The sequence below is a fragment of the Gasterosteus aculeatus genome, chromosome 11 (genome assembly GCF_964276395.1).
Source record: "Gasterosteus aculeatus chromosome 11, fGasAcu3.hap1.1, whole genome shotgun sequence".
NCBI lineage: Eukaryota > Metazoa > Chordata > Actinopteri > Perciformes > Gasterosteidae > Gasterosteus > Gasterosteus aculeatus.
The window spans coordinates 5,623,270-5,645,464 of NC_135699.1; the positions used below are offsets into that span (position 1 = coordinate 5,623,270).

General features: G+C 51.1%; 1 protein-coding gene across 13 annotated transcripts in view; it reads right to left on the reverse strand.

The window, feature by feature from the left end:
• Window positions 1–22,195, reverse strand: part of LOC120828264 (RNA binding protein fox-1 homolog 2) — a 34,512-nt gene that overhangs the window by 9,310 nt on the left and 3,007 nt on the right. For 8 of the 13 annotated variants that reach the window (XR_013451428.1, XR_013451429.1, XM_078084603.1 and 5 more), the window contains 5 exons: window positions 16,401–16,451; window positions 5,975–6,172; window positions 5,553–5,726; window positions 5,066–5,119; window positions 4,745–4,837 (listed from right to left, as the gene is read on the reverse strand). Coding sequence is in view for 11 of the 13 variants with exons in the window: in XM_078084603.1 (XP_077940729.1) it covers window positions 4,745–4,837; window positions 5,066–5,119; window positions 5,553–5,726; window positions 5,975–6,172; window positions 16,401–16,451 (570 nt within the window). In the remaining 2 variants the exon portion in view is untranslated. Of the gene's footprint in view, window positions 1–4,744; window positions 4,838–5,065; window positions 5,120–5,552; window positions 5,727–5,974; window positions 6,173–13,137; window positions 14,122–16,400; window positions 16,452–22,195 lie in introns of those variants that run through there. The other 5 variants (XM_078084610.1, XM_078084609.1, XM_078084608.1 and 2 more) reach the window with 2 other exon arrangements.

The window sequence follows — 22,195 nt, forward strand, 5'->3', positions numbered from 1 at the left end:
CGTACGGTAAACCCCATATTGTTTTTGAGATGCATATGGTCACACAACTTTTATGAAAGAAGGAAACTTCAATCATCATTTTGTGAACACGAGCTGCTCTCGTCGAGTTGAGAAGGGACAGCTGGTGGGAGTTGTGGCCAGTCAGTGTTATTATGAGTTAGGACTTATTATATTAAAACTCCATCCTGGGAATAATCCAGTGTTTCATCCTTTGAGCTGCTGCTTATGAGCACTAGTTTTATCAATTAAGAGTTGGTGACTTTCTTCAGAGAATAGGGTGATGAAACTACTGTTTGAATGTCGTGTGAAATGGACGTAGGTTCCCTTTAAGTGGGATAAACATCTCCACATGAACATAACTGGGTAAACTCCCCACCTGAGATCGTCTCAACTTACATTTCTCCAAGTGCACACTGACTAATTAGCTGGAATATGTGACCAATGCACGCAAAGCTAAAAGCAGGCAGCTGAATAAAACAAAGCAAACTCAGGACCACAGCGGCACGATGGCTCCTGCAGCTCGGCGTGCGGTCAGAGCAACCGCAAGCAGCGAAGCGCCGCTTCTCCTTTTCTTTTTTTCTAATCGTTGATCGAGACATTGAACACTACACACATCGAGTCCAAATGGAGAATTACATCGGATGGATTGTGGACAGCCGTGTCGTTGCATGGAGGAGGGTGATTACATTCGGTCATTCCCGGTGAGGTGTTAATGACATGGTGGTGTGGAGGGGGAAGGGCGGGGGGGTGGGGGGGGGGGCAGGCATGTGGAGGAAATATTACTGCTGAAACACCCAATTAGCAGAAAGATGGCGTGTCCATCTGTGCGTGTGCTCATGTGTTTACATGACGTTACGTAACGCCGCCGCGTCACATTCAGATGAGCTGACTGACATCGTACTGTACGTCCTACTGTATCAAATGCCCGTTACAGAGGGAGGGGGGGGGGGACAGAGGGGGGACGGGGGGGTCAGTTCAGTGATAGATGTTTGAACACAACTTACCGTTGCCGTAGAAACAGCGTGTGGTTACCGGAGACTGACAACAACACACAGAAGTCGTCAGGGAAACAGAAAAAAAATATAATAAATGAAGGAACAAATAATCCTAGTAACAAAAGAAACCTAAATGCCCCCCCCCTCCCTCCTCCTCCCTCCTGCTCCTCCTCCTCGAGCCATGTGGAATAAATAAAAAACCTGATAGCAGCAGTGTGACAGCTCAGAGTATTCAGAGAGAGGAGAGAGGAGGCAGAAGGGATGCCGGCTCCCTGAGCGCCGAGCATCAGCATCCCGCCCACCGGTGACAGGAAGGGATCCGCTGCTCTGGAGAACAAAGGGAGAACGTTGCCTTACCCACGAAAACTAGCCTCGTGTGGCGGGCGACTGAGCCGCAGCGGATCGGAACACTTCCCAATGAAATGCACAGCGGCTTCCGTCGTGAGAGCAGAGAGAGTTAAAGCGGTTTGACGCTGGGAGCTACGCCTCGGCCACAAGAGGGGAGCCGCTGTGATTTCTAGTCGGCACCACAAAATCGCTCTCCGAGGGTTGTTTGGTAGTCAAACAATAAAAATAAAAAGACGGGAAAATCGGTAAACCAAAACAGACGCCGATGAATGAAAACAGAGTAAAAGACAACAAAGACGTTAAAAAGATTGCTTTCAAATCAAAACACAAAAAGGGACAGAAAGACAAACTTGACTGGCAACAAGAGAATGAGGTGATCAGGAAGAAAGAGGGACAGGAGGCGACAGAGAGGGTCGGAAAGGGAAAAGTGCAAACTCTCTTTTCAACCTTTTTTTTTCACCCACGTACAAAGCAAACACACATGGATCCTCACATTTCAATCGTTCAATCGTTTCAGACCATGCAGCAACAGAAAGCGTCGACAACACAAAGGCACTGAGGGGGGAGGGCGGTTCATCTAGGAAAGGGTTACCGATTCACAGCTATGGAAATAATGTGTCTGAAAACAATCAACCGGTTTACAGTGTTGAGAAAAAGGCGGGCTGTGAATAGTGTGTGCGCGCACGGTCAGTCATGCACAACTACGGGCACAACTTCTCCTCATCCGTCTCACCGCACTCATCCATGCACTGATGATGACACTCAACAGAACCCGTCCTCCCTCTGCATGCAGAGCTGCACCGCGTGTGACACACACACACACACACGCCTCAGCTTTTCTGCTCTGTTGCGTTCAAATATCGGAGTAAAACTCTGCGCTGTGGAGGAGCAGTCACCTCCTGTAACACATCGACCTCACACGAGCCAACTTGGAGCTTGGCTGGATCATCAGGGATTCATATTAAACTCCAAACTAGAATGAAAACGATATTAAAATGTAGAATGTTTGTGTACGTGTGTCTGAGCGGTCCAGAGGAACCTCTACCAGAACCTCTGCAGGCAAAGGAACCCAATTTCATCACAGCCACGATGTTGCTACCTGGAGCAGAGCGCCGTTAGGAGGCGTTATGTTGCAGCGCGATCACAGAGCCCCGGGCGGGTGGAGACGCGTTGAGGTGTGTGTGTGTGTGTGTGTGTGTGTGTGTGTTTGCGGGTGCGTACCGAGATGTATAGAGGCCGATAGGACTCTGCACACACACACACACACACACACAATTCTTTACTTACATGGATACATTGGAAGCACACGGCAAACTGACTTCTCCAAAGCGCAGAGTTTTATTCCAGACAAAGAAAAGTACAGTGGAACTTTAAGCACAACGATTGTCTCTCTAGTTCCTACAGGCGACACACATGCACGGGGCAGCTGAGCTACGGGACGAACCGCCCAGCGACTCCTGCTGACATGCACAAAGAACGCCAGTTCGGCAATCCTTTTTTGAAAACCAAGAACGCAAACCATCGGTTCTCAGCAGGTGGAGCAGGACGAGAAGCCACCCGGGTGCAACGGACATCCCGCCCACCGAACAAGTACGTTATCGCTCCCACCACCGAAACGGGCCCGACACACGGCAGAGAGTAAACATGCAGAGGAAAAAACAAGAACACAAACCAGCCGTCTGCAGCACCGCCTCAGCTGCACATCTGTACATTGAAATACCAACCATGCAGCCTACGTCAACCCAACTCATGCTGGTGGATCGCAGTGAACTGAACAGTCACAAACACACACAACAATTTTGTATTAATATATAACCATTATACACAGTAAGCCTATACTTCAGAGTTGATTAATTATACTGCAGATAACTAGTTAACTCTGTGCCATAACCGCCCCAAAAACAAGATAATTCAGCAAACTCTGAACAGATGTGACCAACCAAAGCCAGAGTGACATCTGCAAGGAAGGAGAGCTGCCAGATGGCATCGCCTCTGAAAGAAAAGCCTGGGCCCCTTTCTCTGCAGAATGTGTGTAAACACATAGCCACAACTTGTCCCGCGCCAGCCTTTTGCGTCCTCGAGCCCATGCACCAGAAACACACACACACACACACACACACAGTCACACTCTACGGCCTCCTGTAGCTGTCCGCCATGCAGCCGATGCGCGGCTCGCTACATCCCCGACACCGCTACCCGAGTACATGCAAAGTGACAACTGAAAAGAGAGACCAACTGCTCGCGGATTAATACAACATCATGCAAAACGTGTGTTGGTGGGGGGGAGGGGAGGGGAGGGGGGGAGAAACAGAGAATTGGGTTACAGCGATTGCCAGGGACAACACAGGCTTGTAGACTAAACACAAGAGGGGAACTGATGCACTGATGCAGGGTGAACCGGCTCCATCAGTATCCACTCAGCTTGCTGATTGACTGAAGGTGGAGGAGGGAGTGTGCGTTGTAGAGGTGGAGGCAGCCTTTCATTCACGAACCACACTGCAGCACAGCTGAGAACAGAACTAGAAAAAAAGGGTCCGGCCACCTCATCCGTCATGCAGACCCACACCCACACACACACACACACAAAGTCACCATAATTAGCCCATGCAGAAATCCCAGCTCACAGTGACGTGGGTCAAAGATCGGACAACTGGAAACCCCAAATTAAAATAAATAAATAAATAAAATGCTTCCAAAAACTCACATGCTTAAGTAAAAACAGAAAAACATTGATTAAAATCCCAAATAAATAACCTGGATGGGCATAAAACTTCAATTACATCAAATATCAAGTGCTTTGGATCTTTGGAGGAATCCCATGGAGTGAACATGCATCAGTGTTGCTGTGATTTCCCAGCATGCTGCTGTTGTACCAGGAGGCCAAACGCTTGTCACAACCACTTAGCCACGGCACCGGCGGAGGGGAACGGAGGAGGATTTCGACACTAGGGAAGGGGAGAAGAAGAGCATCCGACAACAATCTGCCATGCACCATCCGTTTCCCACTGCGGTCCTCTCGTGCCCTCCGGTGCCGATAAACACAAACATCATCACAATGTCTCGGGAAGAGTTGGATTATCTGCACGGCTAGTTATGAATCAGTCAGGGGGGGGGATGTGAATTATGTGAAAATAAATGCTGTATAGGAAAAGTACCCAGCATGCCTTATGTAGTGATCTTGCACCCCACCCTCCCCCGATCATTCCACACCACAAACACGTCTTTTTGAAATCTCACAATGAACATATTGCAGAGGGGTCGAGGAGGTGGGACGCCAGTGGGCCGCATCAGAGCATATCACTACAGGGAGGGCCGGCGCTAGCTGGCAGTCAGTGATCAAGCAGAATTATTATGAGTGCAGAAGAGACGATGTGAGAAAGAGAGACAGAGGGGAAGATTACCTCAATCTTGCGACCTTCCACCAGCGTGCCGTGGAGCTTTTCCCTGGCTCTCTCTGCGTCCGCGCTGGTCTCAAACGTCACAAAGCCGAAACCCTGTGCAACACGACAGAGGTTAAAGAGGTCGGCGGCGGGTGGGAGAGATAGGGGAGGATCCTCGGGGGTGCACTCTGACATTGTCTTGGAGACAATTGACTTTGGTATTAACGTTTCCCGCGCGGCGTGCTGCTGGCGCGTCACAAAGTGTCACAGGCGCACAGAGAAGAAAAATAGCTGTCAACCTAATTGGGGTGTAGATCCGACGAAATCAAAACGTGCGCTTACCTTTGAGCCCCGCTCATTGAAAATGATCTCTACATCCAGAATCTTCCCATATTGCTGCAAATAAATGTGAAGGGAAGAAATTAGCAAACAGGTAAAAGCAAAGAAAGCAGTGTATCAGTATCAGGGCCCTTCCTGCATGTCGGTGTCGGAGGATTCTGCTAAATCAGAAGCTTCTGAATGTTCAGCACTAGGGGTCGCTAGTACACCGAAGGCGACTTCCCGCAGGCCTCCGAAGCCTTTCCTTCTGTCCTTTTGCTGAACTCTGCTGTCCCCGCATTCCTCTCACCTGGACCCTTTGGATTCAACACACTGACACACGTGGCAGCTAATTGCCCCTCCAAACACCACGAGAGCGCCGCCGGGTTCCCCTCCTTAGCGGACTGGTAGTTTGACTATTCCCTCCCCTCTCTGAGCCACACCCCTAACAAACCCCTTTGAACAAATGAGCCCCCCCCCCCCCCCCCCCCCGACAACGCCAGCTTCTCACCCCAAACATCTGCCTGAGGTCAGGGTCCCGGAAGCGGAAGGGGATGTTTGAGACGTGGAGGCGTTTGGGGGTCCCTTTGGCCTCTGAGGGGTCTTCCACAGAGCCTCCCGCCCCCGTGGCTCCTGTGCCGCATTGTACACCCGCCTCTCCCTGGGGCAACTCCTCTGTCTTTCCCTGTGGAGTGGGGCGGGGGGAGGATAAGGGCGAGGAAGTTAAAAGCAATAAAATGACTTGATAATTACATACAAACGTACATCAATAGAGCTGAAGGCGGCTTTCCTTTGATACAAATGGATGTAAATATAAAAACAAACTGTTTACATTTTCTTCAATCAAAATAAAGCGCAAGGAAAAGCCGACGCAGCAAACTATGTAACAGAAAAACGCCCCAACCTGGGGGGCTTCTGAGAGGCCGTGCTTACGCTGTTGCTGCTGGGGGGGCTGGTGGAGGGGGCTCCGTTAGCGCCCGCCCCCACGTCTGCCGCGCCCCCGCCGACAAACATGGCCCCGGGGCCGAACTCGGCCCCCGGGAGCCCGTTCTGAGGAGGCGGTGGAGGGGGGAACGCTGAAAAGGGCGGGGCCACCAATCCCTCCTGTCCTCCTGTCGAATCCTGAGAACCCTGTGGGAGTCGGGGGAGGGAGGAGAGGAGGAGAGAAGCAGACGACTTAACACGCGCACACTGGAAGCACTGCTTTGTGGCGTCCCGATGAAGGCAGAACGGGGGTTGGGGGGTTAAAAACGCGCCTATCAAATTCCCCCCCCCGACTCTTACTCTCCCTTTCCCTCACCACTCAGTCCCTCCCTCCCACCCTCTCCCACCCTCTCCCACTACCTCCATATCTCTGACAGGAATGAGTTTTCCGTCAGCCGACCATGAAATATTTACAGCAAACACATCTATTATTAAAAGTAAGAAGATTGGATCGGGGCTCGGAGATACGGCGATGCTGATGAGATGGATGCACACGCGGGGAGATAAGCAACAGCAGTGCCACGCTAACCGTGACATGTTTACAGCAACAACCTCAATTGTGCAAACACTCGGCGCTGTATTTGGGGATTTCTTTTAGAGGCTATCTATAATTCAGATGAACTGTGTCAGCTGGGACTTCAGGATCTCTCCCTCGCTGCACTGTTACTACTCTATCAGCAGCAGGATCATCCACAGAGCCACCTTTATCACCACCTTTATCTTGTGTTGCGCGGGTGTGTGTGTGTGTGTGTGTGTGTGTGGTGAAAACGTTAGCGTAAAAACACTCAGTGAGTGCAAAAAGAAAAATGTAAATGAATGAATCTTTAAACAATGAATATAATTTAAAAAGCCAGGCAGCACCATGCATGCATTCACCAGACTGAACCGCTGGTCCGGGGTCTGCCGTGGGCCGGAGCAGGGCCGGGCGACGCCCACAGACGCTGCGTCTCCAGACAGCCTTTTTAATTAGACAGTAAGTAAGATGCTACAAAGCCGACGAGCTGCCTTTAAGCCTCCTGCCTGGACTGCTCACGGTTCCTCTGCAGTGTCTAGCGCACTGGCTGTCAACATGGAGAGAAAACAAATGAAAAATGAAAAGAAGGCCCATCTGCAAGACGGACAGCTTCTTGGGGTCTGGCCCAAAAGGGGAGGCGGAATCAGAGAGGATGTCGGTTCCCCCGAAAAACATGATAGAAAAATCAGCGAAAGTCGAAACTCCTGCTCGACTCTCCTGCTGCAATATATAATCATGAAAGCTGAACCAAAAAACTATAATTTGAGGATTAATCAAAGCCTGAGTGTACTCGTCAGGGCATGCAAGCCCATGAACATGCCGTGGCCTGTATTCAGCCCATAAAGGGTGCGTGCTATGGGCACATACAGGCCCACAGGCCGAAAAGGCTCGGCAGTGGAAAGAAGACGGAGTACTAGGATTAGAAAAAGAAAAAAAACGGAACAGGAAGGTTAAAGCTTATGATTCTTCATAATCATGTCCGAACAGGAGAGCCCATCAACGCGTTAAGCCTCACCGCGTGAGGGAGCGTCAAGGACAGCCCGTCCCTGCAGGCCAATCGGTGATTGCTGATATGGAAATATCTCCCCGAAATACAGGCCCAACGTGGAACGCAGATCAGCGTCCCTTTATTCGCTCGCATGGTTCCCTGGACCGATTGGACGAGAGGTCACGACACATCGGCCTCTCGCTCACACACATGCACACACACGAACACACATGCACACACATGCAGGGACAAGCTTAAAACAGCAGACTTAATCAGACTTGATTGTGGTGCATTGCAGCTCTGCTCAGTGAAAATGATTGTTGAGCGCTAGTGTATTAGGTTCATCTTTTAAAAAATGATGGTTTCTTTGAAAAAAAAAAAAAAAAAAAAGGGAGGGAAAAAGCAAGAAACGTAAAATAAAATATATATAAAAAATTGGTTTTTTTAAAGGAAATGTTTTCGCAGCAACGTAGAATAGATGCAACAGAGAAAAATGACACGTTTATTTCCTTAACACTGCCTCATAAAAGGCTACAAAGCTAAAGAAATTATTTTTTCATCAATACAATAAAGAAATAGGCAATAATATCTCATTAAGCGTGAGGACCTCAACCAGGTAAAAAGAGGAACTGTAAAAAGAGGACCATGGTGGCGGTAACGTAATTCATTCATCTGGATGTCATTAAAGTTCTCGGACAGATCATCTGAATCCACCGGTCCGCCTCGTAAAATAATCTACATCAGACCAGAAAATTGCAATCAGAGCCTCTCTGGCTCCGACGTGATCATTTTAAGTGGTCATTTCTTTTCGTCTCCCACTGTGACGGTTTAAAAAAGGACACGGAAACTGTGCACGTGAGCCATTTTCATCAGACGGTTTGTTTCAGCTGCCGAAAAGCGTAAACAACCAGGAAGTAGATTAATGGATGAACGCATAAACAGGCAGACGAATGGAGGCCGTCAGTGGATTAAGAGCCGAGAACAGCACCTCCGTACGTCCACACAGGCATTCCTGGCCGCCCGCTAAGGAGCAGCACTGCCCTACATGGCAGCATCATATAGTCACACAGGAGGGAGGGGGGTGATGGAAAAAGGAACAGGGGCTGGGACTTAACGGGACTGGAGAAAAGGGGATTATGGGAAATAATGACACGCTCTATTGGAGTTCTATCAGCTCGGAACTTTCCAGGAGAGATTTTTTTGATGCAGATTTCAGGCGACTCGGCGATCCTCCTCAGACACGAGGCTCCGCCTGAGGAGGACGGAGGAGATCGAGTATCGACCCAAACGTTTCCGATATTACTAAATAACGAGCACCATCTGGAGAAGGGCCTACCCATCCATGCGGCTTCACTCTCACTCTCACACACACACACACACACACACACACCAGTCGTGTTACCTGAGACGCCATATGTTTCTCCATACACAGAGAGGATGGGGGAGGGGGGGGGAGGCTTTCACTGCAAACCTTTTCAGGCGTGCGTTTATGTCTTGTCTGCCGACTTCAGCCTCAAACCACCCGAGTGAAGCACGCACACACACACACACACACACACACACACACACACACACACACACACACACACACACACACACACACACACACACAGGGCTGAGTGAGCTGCCGAGCGACACTCATCAATCATTGAAAATTCAGAACAGTTAGTCTGCTGGAGCTGTGCGGCGCTGTAAAGAGGCCGAGCCGCCGGAGACCGAAATAGTCTTTACAGCTTCGTCTGCCTCTGCAATCCGCCTCTTTTCTTCTCCTGTGGTCAGAGAAGTAACTCAGCCTGCGCCTCCCTCCGCCCCCTCCCGCCTCCCTCTTCGTGCTCGCCTGCCATGCTTGATGAAAGCCAGAGGGAGAATTTATTTTATTTACCCTCCCGCCCCCCTTTTAAAACCATCGAAACCCGCCCCTCAGGTCTGCCAGTGCGCAGAGCTGTCCGTCAAAGCGTAAGCCGCCGCCCATCTCCCCGTACGGCTGCAGCGCCTGCCGTCTCCTTCCTGACTGTAGGCCAATCGGATGACAGGAAGGCGGTTCGTCTCCATCAAAAGTGCGTTGGCTGAGCACCAGAGGACACATGGTCGGTTATGTGGCGTGACCGCGAAGCTCAACGGAAAGCTTCGCGCTGCTCTCAACACGCGGAATCAATAATGGAAAAATCAAACAGTTCCCTGCATAAAATCTAAAAAGATACACGTCACAACAGCGGGGAATCTCAAATGCTTTAATTGAACTGCAGGCAAACGCGAGGCCGTCTGTCATTTTGTAGCTGCTCTGAGATCTGTGACAAACAGCTGGTTTGTTTCTGACGGTTCAGTTCATCATCGTCGCTCTTTCTCCAAAAGCCAGCAAGTTTATTTCTGCGTCAAACCACAACAGACCAAAACATGCGCACATAAGGAATCATTAGAAATGCATAGATTGGAAGTTGTGTTTGTCACAAAACTGCCATAATTGTATAAAATGATTAAAGCCGTGATTAGTTGATAAATTGATATTCAGTCTGCAACTATTTAGTAGATAAAATCTAAATAATTCAAATGCGAGATTTTCTCTGCAGTGAATGGCAGTAAACTATAAACTAATATTATAATACACTAACATATTTGGGCTTGTTATAAAATTGTTTGCTTGGGCTGTTAGAAATTGTAACATTTATTTATATATAACTATTATCTTAAAATGAAAAACAATTAATAAATTGAAAAATACACAGCAGATAATGCAATAAAAATCATAAGTTACTTCAATAAAAGATGAAGCAAAGCTTTAAAAGAACATCAAACCAAAATACAACTACAATGGATTTGGTCTCTTTCATCGTCGGGCTCAACTCAGCATTCATCCACATTCACTGGACGGAGCAGGTGGACGACCCTCCGCTGTAACGGACGACCCGAAGGGTCCACTCGCTTTCCACTTAAACAGTCCAAACACAGTCGGGGACCAGACCAGAGACCCACATGCTCGCTAGGTTTTAAGTCGATTGACAATAACTCCTGTTACTCTGGACCGTTCTGATTTATAGTTCATCCATTTTACCACCGAGATTCCCCCCCGAAAAGAGGCTCTTGCTGCACTGCCCCATCCGCAGGAAGAATTACAAAGAAACTCCTTGCGTTTGCGAATCCTCAGCGGATTCTGCAGGACGGGGGGAGCTCGGACTTCTGCATAGGAAGAAAAAATAAACAATAAAGTGACTAGAGGTGCTGCGGTGCAAGAGCTGCTCGTCATGCAGATGGCGCACACATTTAGGGCTTCCGCTGCACCCGCATTGGGCGGCGGGGGTTAGAGCGGCATTAAGCGCCGGGCGCTATCGTCGTGGTTGTGAGGGCTGAAGAGGAGCCGTGTCACGCGGTGCACAGCGCTTAATGTGAAACAGGTGAAACTGTGCGATGGAATGTCAGCGTTATCAGCGTCACTTTCTACCAACACAGTTTTACACACTCACACACACACACACACACAGGTACGTGTGAGTTTGTGATGGAAGCTCACAAACACCGAGCCCTGAGGGCAGCAGGCTTCGGGCGTGGATCCCGCGGCGCCTCGAGGAGACAATAAAGGTGAGGCTGCCGGGTCGCTCGCCGGCCTTCGCCGCGGGCTCAGTGCGAAGCAGGTGGCTTTTGGGGGACGATGCAACATAACCGGCACACGTTTTGAAAACCATGCGGTAAAGCCAAATGTTTCACATAGACCGCAGGGACGTTTCAACGCATCATTCCAATCGATGACATTAAAGCTCTAGCTCAATATTGGAATGCTGCAGATTTCTTTGTGCGTTGGGTTTAAAGTCGATATTCCTGCACACTATCGGTAGGAATAAATTCCACTGCTGGTTGCAATTACGTGATCCAAATACTTCAAAGAACTTTAGGAGGTCCTCAAGTCAAAAGTTGTTGAAAATTCGATATTTAAATTCACAATTTAAGAGCCAACAGCACCATAAATGAAATCTATATGAAGACAATAACGCAAAATGAAATTGACGATAATTCAGGCAGACCGGATGCTTGTGTGTCATCCTGCTGCAGTGGTGATGCTGACTCGGCAATTGAGAAGGCTCGCGGGCTGCATCTCCACCACCGACCCGGTGGGGGAGGCTCATCGTGGCGGCCTGTGTGGAACATCTGAGCCTGTAGCCAACCCTTCTGAGCCCCGACACTGGGCTGTGGAACTCTGAATAAATAATAACAGACAAACCTTTGCTTGAAGCGACCAAAATGTGAATGAATCAAATGTACACATGTAATAAGCAGCCCTCAATTCCATGGTAGGCTCACGTGAGCTGCACACACCTCCCACTAAGGGTCCACCCGGCCCCCGCTTATGCACACTGCACAGAGATGTGCCCCGCAGATGAAGGGGACGGTACCATTAAAGAGCATTCCCACATAGCACCAACACCCCCGTCGCAACCTTCTAGTTATTACAGCCATCCTCCATTCGGCATCGCTCTCTTTGAGGAGGAGTAATGTGTTTAAATCTGTTATGGCCTGCAGGAGAATGGGGGCGGGGTTGTAAAAAACAACCTACACCTTTACTTCTATTTGATTTTGAGCAAATAGAGGAGATTATTGGGCGAAGTTACACCACAGCGGTTACGATTATTGAGAGAATCCACATCCAAGACAGGGCCGCTGCAGCTGTCGCTCACAGTAACTGTGTGCCTCTGTTGAGAGGGGGAGGTACTAAAGTACTCCCTGCAACAACGACCAGCAACAACTGGTCCTGGTATGTGTGTGTGTGTGTGTGTGTGTGTGTGTGTGTGTGTGTGTGTGTGTGTGTGCGGAAACAACTGTGCCTTGACACCTGTCTCCCTCAATCCAGAGGCAGACAAAGTCTAAACCGCACGGACAGCTCGGCTGACAGGGTCTCGGCCTCCGCGCGCATGATGTGACGTGACAGAAGCGGCACACGGGAAAAATATAACATGACACTGTGTGCGGTGCAGCATGGCGAGAGCATGCAGTACCAACTAGCCGGCACGCCTCCCCCCCCCTCCCCCCATCCTCTTTAAGGGCCCCATAGGAACCCAAGACCGGAGAGCGGGACGTGCTAGAACAGAGTCAGAGAACAGCTCTGGCCCCCAGGCGGTCTCTGGGCTAAAGTAGCACACGGACACGCCCACCGTGGCATAAGAGCAGCGCCTAGCGCGTCGACCGTAAACATGAAATGCTGCAGTGCTGAGCAGCGACTTGAACGGAGTCAAATGCGGTCATCCAGCGGCACGCCAACTCCGCTGACTCCTCTCAGGCCGCTGTGTCCGCTCCAGTAAGGAGCAAAGGTTGCATGGCTACAGCGCTAATGAGCATGTGGCATGGTTTCTCCATCATTCTTTGAAAAAAAAAAAGAATAAGCAGCAGAGCTGCAGGACGAGCCCTGCCGTTTGTCTCATGCCCTGCCAACTATCTGCCAGAGGCCTCACCTGGGCCCAGGCACAACCAAGCAGATACTGGCCGCCTGCATCGGAACCGCCACCAAATACCGGTTCTTCGAGCCAAACCAAAGCGCCAAATCATTTATCTGCTTCTGTCCACCCGGCTCTGCTCTCCACACCAGTTGTTAGCTTTAAAAAAAACAAAAACAAGAGGCCAACTTACCGGCAGCATTGCTTGGTAGTACAGCCCCATCATGGTCTGATCTAGAGGAACAACTGCCGACCAGCTCTCCACTCTCCCGCTCCTCCTCTCCCTCTCCCCGTCCCACAGTGTCTGCGTTTCTCCTCCCGGCCCGGCTCCGCTCCCCTCTCTGTGCTCAGAGACCATGAGCTAGCGTCGGCTTCAGTCCACGTCTGTCTCCAACATTCAAACTCTCCCACGTTCGCTCCTCCCTTCCCCCCCTTTTTCCGCCGGTGTGTCCCTTCTTCTTCTCCCTCCTCCTCCGCCGCGTCGGCACGCAAGCCTCCCCCTGCCTGTCACTCTCCCTCTTTTTTTGTCTCCCCGGCCTCGCTGCTCTGATCCCCCTCGGGCCCTTTTCCGTCTCTCTCCTCCTGACAGCCCGAGCCTCTTCTCTCCCGTCGCTCGCTCGCTTCGCTTTGCTCTCCGTCTGTCATTCACGCGCTCGCGTTACACGTCCCGTTCCCGCCCCCTCTTTTCAAAACTTCCCCTCCCTCTCGGCCTCAGTCCCTCCTATCCATCAAAGCATCCATCCTCCTGTGCAGTCATCTCACTCCGCTTTCTGGAGGGATTCAGAAAATGCGTTGTTGCTGCTTCCTAGCGCGCGCGCAAGAGAGAGAGAGAGAAGAGGAACAGGAAGGAAGAAGGATGCCGCACTGGCTGCCTGGGAGTAGAGAACACTAAGGCGACCCCCACTGCATTGCAGCGCTCTCCCTTTTTTAGATGATTTATTTATTGCGTGGCAGCTCCAAAAAAGCAGCTGTGGGAAGGCCAGTCGGTAGACACCTAGGTAGCTAGGCTGCGTGGGTAGGCTCCTAGATCGCCATCGCTCTGCTGCAGCATCACCCAGATGGAAGCCTGTGAAGTGGGAGAGCCAGCCCCCGAACTCCAGCATCTAAACCTCAACATGCACACAAATCCATATTTCGCTGCATTGCGCCTCTTTTTTTTCTCTTTTTTTTTTTTCTTCTTCCTGGCTCAGGCTCAGTTTCCCCCACTTCCCACCGCTGTATTGTTGGGAGGCGCTTCATTTGCAGCGATAAGAGTGCAGTTCCCTTGCACCGCATTTTCATACGGGAGGCGACTGATCTCTGCGGAGAGAAAATAAATAAATAAATAAAAGGCATGCGATGCCAAGCTTTCAGACATCTGCTGAGGCTTGCTAGAAACCGGGTCCAGAGGGATGGAGGGATGCAGCGTGGCAGGATAAGTGATTGGAGGCGGTGGAGGGAAAACAGGGAGCAAAAAGAGAAGGCGAGCCGGGCCTGTGGGGGTGGGAGGGTCGGGGGGGCAGGGGATGCGAGCGAGAGATAACGGGATCGAGGGATAAATGGATAAAGGGCTGGGTGAGAAAAAAGAGCCAGGGATGACGGGATTAGGGCTGTAAGTGAGTAGGATGAGAGGATGAATGGGGGATGATCTGAGGATTAAGCACGCAGACTGAAGGCAGAGATAAACACACGCGCTCGCACACACAAACACATGCACATTGTGTGCTGTGATCGTATTCATGCTGCCGCTCTCTCACACACATCTACTGATGATCAATAGCTGGATCTTCACTTGTCTACAGAAAGAATCCAGAAACATTTCAGAGTTTAGATTTAACTACAGTGCTGCCGCTGCTAGAAGAAGCCGAAGCCTCTATGACCCGTTTTCATGTGTGTTTGTCGTCATCCCCGATCTTTTCTGTGACCTAAACAGAGGCACGCTGACCCGCAGTGCCTCCGGGGTCAGAATGGACACGTGCAAACACAACCGTTTCCCCCTCAGTGTGCAGCAGCAGGGACCCACAGGAGCCTGTCATCACTTAACACACTCGTGGTATTGACACACGCGGACCTGCAGGCAGTTCCAACATGCATATATAAACGGGAGACAGGAGCATTACCAAGACAAATGTACTGCAGCAAACCGACGAGCCTATCCGGCGGCTGGGTTAGCCCAGGCTAGCCCCCCCCCACACACACACACACAGCACCATTTGCATGATAACCAGCAGCCAGAGTCTCCTAACGTGTGCGCTCAATGGCAGACTGCAGTAAGCAGGGAGGACTTTTTCTAAATCATTTATTAAACAAACGCAGCAGCGGCAGCAGCGGCAGCGTGCGGCAGCGTGCGGCGGCTTTGAGTCCAACAGAGGACTTAACAAGTGGAGTCGAGACGTACCGCAGATCAGCCGTGTTCTCTGCCCCCACGACGGTCCTACAAGCCAGCGATTAACTTCACCTCTGCTCTCCTTTCTCTGCCTCATCTCCTTTTTTTACATACGCTCTAGCAATCTTTATTTATTTGGGGGCAGTGCGAGATCAACAAACACTGGACACGAGGGAGGAAAAAGTAACACAAATTTAACTTCACTAAAGTCAATCAGTTGGCCTATTTTGAGTTTACGCAAAAGGAGATACCAAGGATTGGGAAGGCGATGGAGGGGGCCGGGGGGATAATAACATGAGCGGGGATGAGACCTGTGAATGTCTGCCATGTTGGGATTTGGGCTGGGAGGACCGGGCTGAACGGGGCCCCGCAGACCAACACCTCCCTCCTGTGGCACTGCCAGAGAGCTGCACATCCCAAAACACAGAAAACACGCGCGCGCACACACACGCACGGCGAGCTGCTTTGAGCCGCTCAACGCGCCCTGCTGCGTGGAGGTAGATAAGGAAGGTGTCGGCCCGCCTGCACCGGGGGACACTTGGTAGGAGAGCGAGGCGCGTTGAAGCGAGGGGGGGGATAGAGGCGGTATCGGCACACGGCGCCGCAAACACAGCGCGCGCAGCTTAGTTTGAAGAAGGCGGTTAGGCCTACTTTCTCTTTTGGAGGGGGGTCAAGCCTTTTGATAGGAGGAGCTCATTTCCTCCGAGATTTTCCTTTCATCAATTCTACCCTCAGCCATCATTTGTGTGCTGAGAAATACAAAGAGCAGATCTTCACAGAGGTGGTGATGATGGCGCCGGCGGGGCTCAGGCGCACCACGACACTGGTTTCCCCCGGCCAAGAACCTAAACGCATTTACGTTATTCTGTTTTAGGACCGTAAATGCATCGGGGGTTTGTGGTTTTACACCCACAGCATCTATTGAGGGAGCTGCAGATGTCTGTCGGCGTTTTCTACGGCATCATCATTAGTGGCATTTCAAAAGGAGGCCGGGTGGCTGAAAACTATCTTAAGCGAAACGTGGATTATGTATTGCACTATTTTAGCATTCATCGTTACGGATTTTTTGTGAGCCATCACTAATCTCTTACCTGACTGTGAGGTGGGTATCCATGGAAACCGGGGTTTAAAGGCTCATTGTTCTGCAAAAGACAACAGGAGGGGAAGAGAGCGGTGTAAGTGGCTGGGCTTTTTGAAAAATGAGTGGATGCAGCAATGACAGTCGCCATGAAATGTAGTCCGAGTCAAACATCTCCACCTCGCTGCTTTTCAAAGCAAGCGGAGGAAAAATGTTGTCCCTATAATTTAAACGTCCAATTGACCGCCGGTCAGGAGAAACAAACACCAGCCAAACGCTGGGACAATATTCGAGGGACAAACCCTTCAAAAGAAAATCAACATGGATACAGGATTATTCTTTTTCCAGAGGCCACGAGTTGAAAAAATAAACTGCTCGTTGAGTTCAAACGAGGTGAGATGACGCTTCGCTGAAGGAAAAAAGACAGAGGAATGAAGCTATGAGCAGCAGACTGATGAACCACTACGGCAGAGCCAGCCAGCCAATCAGAACCCGATAGATAAGTCCCGCCCCATTCCTCTACTACCCTGCCCCAGAAACCAGTGTTGTGGTTAATTGCTCTGTAATTACTTTTAATTAGATTATTTCTGACTCTCTTCTCTCCAACTATTATTTTCACCCCTGTGTCATTTTTTTTTTTTTTGCCCCGACGAGAGCGGCCATTGTTCTCTCTAAAATGAGTGGAGGGGGCAAAAGAAAAGACAAAGAGGGCGAGCAGGAGGGGCAATGGAACAATGGGGAAAGTTAAGCAAACAATGATATTTTGACAGCAGCGAGAGCGATGGAGAGAGAGAGATGATACCAGCACATGTAGCCTGGCCTCGTGCCTCTGCTCTCCTTCAGGGGTGAGTCTCTCGAGGCGCGGAGGGGGAGGGGGACAAAGTCTGACGGGGGGGAGGGGGAAGAAAGCTGTGTGTATGTGGTGGGGCAGGTGGAGGGGGAGGGGGGGTGGGGGAGGTAGCCCCGCAGAACAGCTGATGTTTTCATCACATTATTCTGCAGGACTGAGGAGCAGGCGAAAGGTTTTTGAAGCCACGAGCCCCCATTCAGCAAACGGCAGGAGTGTGGGCGGCGTGCGCAACCCCCGCCGCCATCGGGGGGGGGCATTTGGGCCCTTGAGGGTCAAACTGAATGAACCTCCTGGCCGTGACCTCTAGCTGCCTCCTTCGGAAAGCACTTCCTGATTCCGTTCATTCAGCCAATCGGGGGCAAAAGGGGTTGGAGGTGGGGGGGAGGGACTGCAGGGACTGCGGAATGACACACGCTCTTGTCCAAACACAGACGGAGCAGCTATCAAAGCCGATCCGGAAGCGCCGCCTCACGCAGTGGAACTCTTCCAGACACTGGGAGCTGGACTGGTTTTGTACGAGGACAGATGGTGAGGGGGCACAGATGAAGGGGGGGGCCTAGACGGGGCAGGATGAAGGCAATGAGAGGTTACATAGATGGCCTGCGTGTAAACAATAGCTTAGGAGGAGAAATAAAAGTAATCTCTGCGTGTGGGTGTGTGTTTGCGTCCCAAACTTCAGCTGCCCCCCCCCCCATCTCCCTGTCTCAAACATTCCCTTCTTTGTCCCCGCTCTCCACTTCCTGTTTCATCTGGAGGCCCCCCCCCCCCCGCTCCTCTCATGCCTCGGCCCCGGGGGGAACGCTCTCCACGGCGGGGCCTCCAGGCAGCAAGATGGAGAACGCTGGCGGAGCTCAGCGCGGCGCAGATGGAGAGGCGGCGTGGACACGCTGGTTGGCGCGCCGTCGCACGCGTCCCCAAAGCCTCGGGCAGCGGCAACTAACTTCAGACAAAAAGGTGCAGGTTGGAAGATTTATTTCAAAGTTGGACTGGATCCGGTTTCGGTGCTCACCAGTGGTGGGGGGGGGGGGGGGGGGGGGGGGGGCAAAGCCGCTGAGAAACTGTGACTATTCTGCTCTGTGGCGGCAAAACGCACACAACACGCAGCCTTTAATGGCCTTTGTGAGGGTGAAGGCAGCCCAACAAAAAAAAAAAAAAGACGGGAGGGAAAAATGATACCCGAGCATCAAATTATAGAGTCAGTCGGTTCGGCGGTGGACGGGCTGGAAATGAGAAAGAAGAGGAGGAGTTTGGGTTGAAGAGCAGGAGGGGGAGGAGGGTAGAGGTTAGCAACATCTGGAATCAATCTGTCTGCGAGAGAGGGGGAGGGTTGAGAGGGGGGGGGGGGTGTCCTGGTAGGACAAGAGGAAAAAGAGAAAGAACAGAACAAAAAATGAGGGCAGAGCGGGACGCACGCGCGAGGCGGAGGAATGCGGGGAATAAGACGGCCGATGCCGAGAGAAAAGGGGAGAGAAATATAAAAGCAGCGAAACATCGCAGGACGGAGACAATGAGTCATAAGTGAGGAATGCCATGTGACTTATATTTTCTTAGGGGGTGGGGGAGGAGAGCGGGGTTTCTGAACTTGATTCCTAGTTTTTTTCTTTTCCAGAGACTGGTTTGCACACACACACACACACACACACACACACACACACACACACGCACACACACGCACACGCTTGAGGTCTGTGGAGTCGCTTTGGAAGAACATTACATGCCTGCGTGTCATGAAAGGCATACGAAAAGGCAGCGCCGTTTATGCCATTTCTTCTTTCATTTAGAATAAATAAAGCAGAGATGAATGCGACATGCTGCAGCGAGCCTGTCCCGGCTGAAAGCTGGGCCTTCTTGCTGCACTTCTGCAAGTGTCCATTTAAGTTAATTCCATACGCCTTGCGAGCGAGGAGGAGCCCTTTGAAGGCGCCGGCTGGCGTCAGACGAACAGAAAAACAGTCACACACACACACATGAACATTCACTCTCTCTCCGACTCTGCGGAGGGCAAAAGTAAAGGGCGTCGCTCTTGTTTATTTTCACCCTCCAACTTGCTATTTTAGGAGAAGGAAAGAAGTGGGGAAGTCGCCGGAGCAAACGGGCCGGCGGAGGGGAGAACGGGGGAGCAGCGGTGGTGGAGGAAGGCAAAATGACATGAGGTCAACAGATGGAGAGAGGGGGGGAGGTGGTCCCCCCCCCAAGACTGCGCCGATGTTCCTCTTTAGTACGGTCTCAAATCCCATCAGCAAATGCACAAAGGTCCCACCCAAAATACCCAGAACCAAAAAGTAGTGTGGCGCAAACAGAAGGTGTGATGCTGATCTAAGAGCCAGAATCACGGTGACGTCACAGGATGTGAGACACAGCAAGGAAACGTCGTTCCTCGAGTGTTACGGGAGATTATTTGCATATTTGGCTCCCAATCAGACGGCAAATTGCACAAGTCAAGTCAACAGATCAGGGCTCAGGGTCCAAATGGAGCCGTCAGTGAAACGCAGAATCCTAAGTAGTAGGAGTGAAGAGGAGCTGGGGACATGAAGACGGACAGAGACGGCCGAGGTGGAGGGGGGGGGTTGAGAAAGGCGAGACGGACGGGTGTGTTTCCACTCACACTGGAGGCTTCTGTTTATCTTTCCAGACACCAATCTGAAACCCATGTGGCCGGTTGCATTGAGTGACGTGTGTGTGTGTGTGTGTGTGTGTCCAGTTGTTGACGGGGGAGGGAGGGGGACTCCCGATGACCACGAATTGTTAAAATACTCCTCATTCATTTCATATTCAACAAGGTGACGAGGGAGCAGCCGCCTTCGCGCTGCTTCTTTTTCCTTGTAGGAATCTACATTTTTTAAAAGGAAGATAATTACAGAAAAATAAACATGCAAATTGTCAAGTACTTTCCAAACCACATTCTCTGAATAAACATCTTTTACCGTGAGTCACAACATCCGGGCGGTGCCAGTTATTAATCACCAGCCGCACTTCACTCTTTTCCAGTCTCACTTGGTCTTGTTGAAGAGGAGTCGGCCCCGTAAACTTGGGCCAATAAGCTGCTTCATTGTTGTCAGCTCTAATTATTTCACTTGGTGTGCGCGCGTTGTGTTACAGTGGAACCAGCTCTTCATTTCACGCTCCGGCAAAATCGGCGGAGTAAAGTCGTCTGATGATAAACGCGTCACGTCGAGAGTTCTCTGCGCCCGCCGACCCTCTTACAAAGTACTCATCAACCTCGGGCTTGGAGTCGGGGGGGGGGGGGGGGGGGGGGGGGGGCGACTAAACATCCCAAACAGCTGAATGAAATCCAGGTACAGGCCTCACAGCTCAACCGTCCTCGTGTGTGACTCAGTGGCAGCTGTGACAACACGGTCACAGATGACCCGCCCCCCCCCCCCCATGTAAGGGAAATTGACATTTCACTCGGCGTGAGGGCGGAGACGGGAGCACATGTGACAGTTTGGGGGCAGCCGTGGGGAGGGGAGGGGGCATGCAGGGTGCTGGGTGTGACACGATGGCCATAAAGGGAGAGTTTACATGGGAGTGTCACGTTAAGGAGCTGAAAGCGGTTTTACAAGGGTACACATAGAGGGGGGGGGGGGGGGGGGGGTACGCAGGAAGAGGGGGGCGCACGGTTGCGAGAGAGAGAAAACAGAAGAGCGACTCAGAGCTTATCGTTAGCGGTTTAAAAGTCAAGGGTGACTCTGCTGTGCTGCGGCTCAAAGTTCAACAGCACTCATTAAACAGCATAAAGCCCCCCCCCAACAAATATTAACCCACATCAGTGCGGCCGCCGTGACATTCTACGTGCACGTTCCTTGACACTCGGGCCCTGTGGGTAACTGCGGGGGCCACCGGGCTCACTGGGAATAATGGGGCGACGCGGCTACGGGGGCGTTGCCCCGCTGGGTCGCAGTGATCAGGGACAGCGAGCCAGGGTTAGTTTCACCGCTTTTCAACGTTTGATTCATGATATAATAATGATAAATTACCGACAAGAAGAGCGAACTGATTAACAAACGGTACAACGTCAGTTTAAGTGATTTACAGTTGTGAAAATCATTTCTAAAATGACACCTTTTTGCAGGTCTACAGCTGTTGATGCAGGAATTTAGAAATCAATTCTAAGAAAAAAGGAAGGAAAGAACAGCCTTACCTCTACTGAATTAATTGTATCAAAACAATAATTTTATATTTATATCCCACAGGATTGTTTTTTATACATTTAGTCGCAGAAGCTAAGTTTTAATTTGGGTGCCATTGACTTATCGCCATGGAGAAAAAGACCCATGACACAGTGATTCTGATCAGACTTTCAGCAGCAGCACGTGTCCATTAGGGACCAACGTGACCGACTCAATGTCTCATTCCGCGTGCGGAGAGCTGCTCGTGGTGGGCCTCCTGGAACCGAAACCCACCCCCCGCCTGGTACTACCCAATCTCAGTGGTGCGTCCGCTCTTATCAACCCACCCCCTGCCCCCCCTCCCTCTGCTCTTGGCCCCTAAAGCGATCGCTCTGGTTAATGCCATCTCCTAAATGAGCGTTGATCTCATTAGCGCAATACAAAGCCTCTTTACCTCCATCGATAGGGCAAATCGGCTCTCCCTAACAGAGAGAGAGAGAGAGAGAGTGGGGAGGGGGGTTATAAACTGTGCTCCCACTGCATCAGAGTGGTCCGCAGCACTGCCCCAAGGGGGACGCATCATACCACAACAAGGAGCGGGACAAACAGAAAGCAGGGCCCGTACGAGGAGGAAAACAAGAGAGCAGGCGGACGTGGATGGCGGAGCGATTTGAGTGATGGGAGAGATGGGGAGAGAGGGAGAGATAATCAAAAATGCCCAACCCCCTCCCATCTCCAATGGGGCAGCAGAGAGAGAGTGTGGCTGTGTGTGTGTTGGGGGGGGGGGGGCTCCCTGGCACACTGAAAGTCTGTGAACCAGGAGTCAATTAGCAATCTGGAAATATGCTT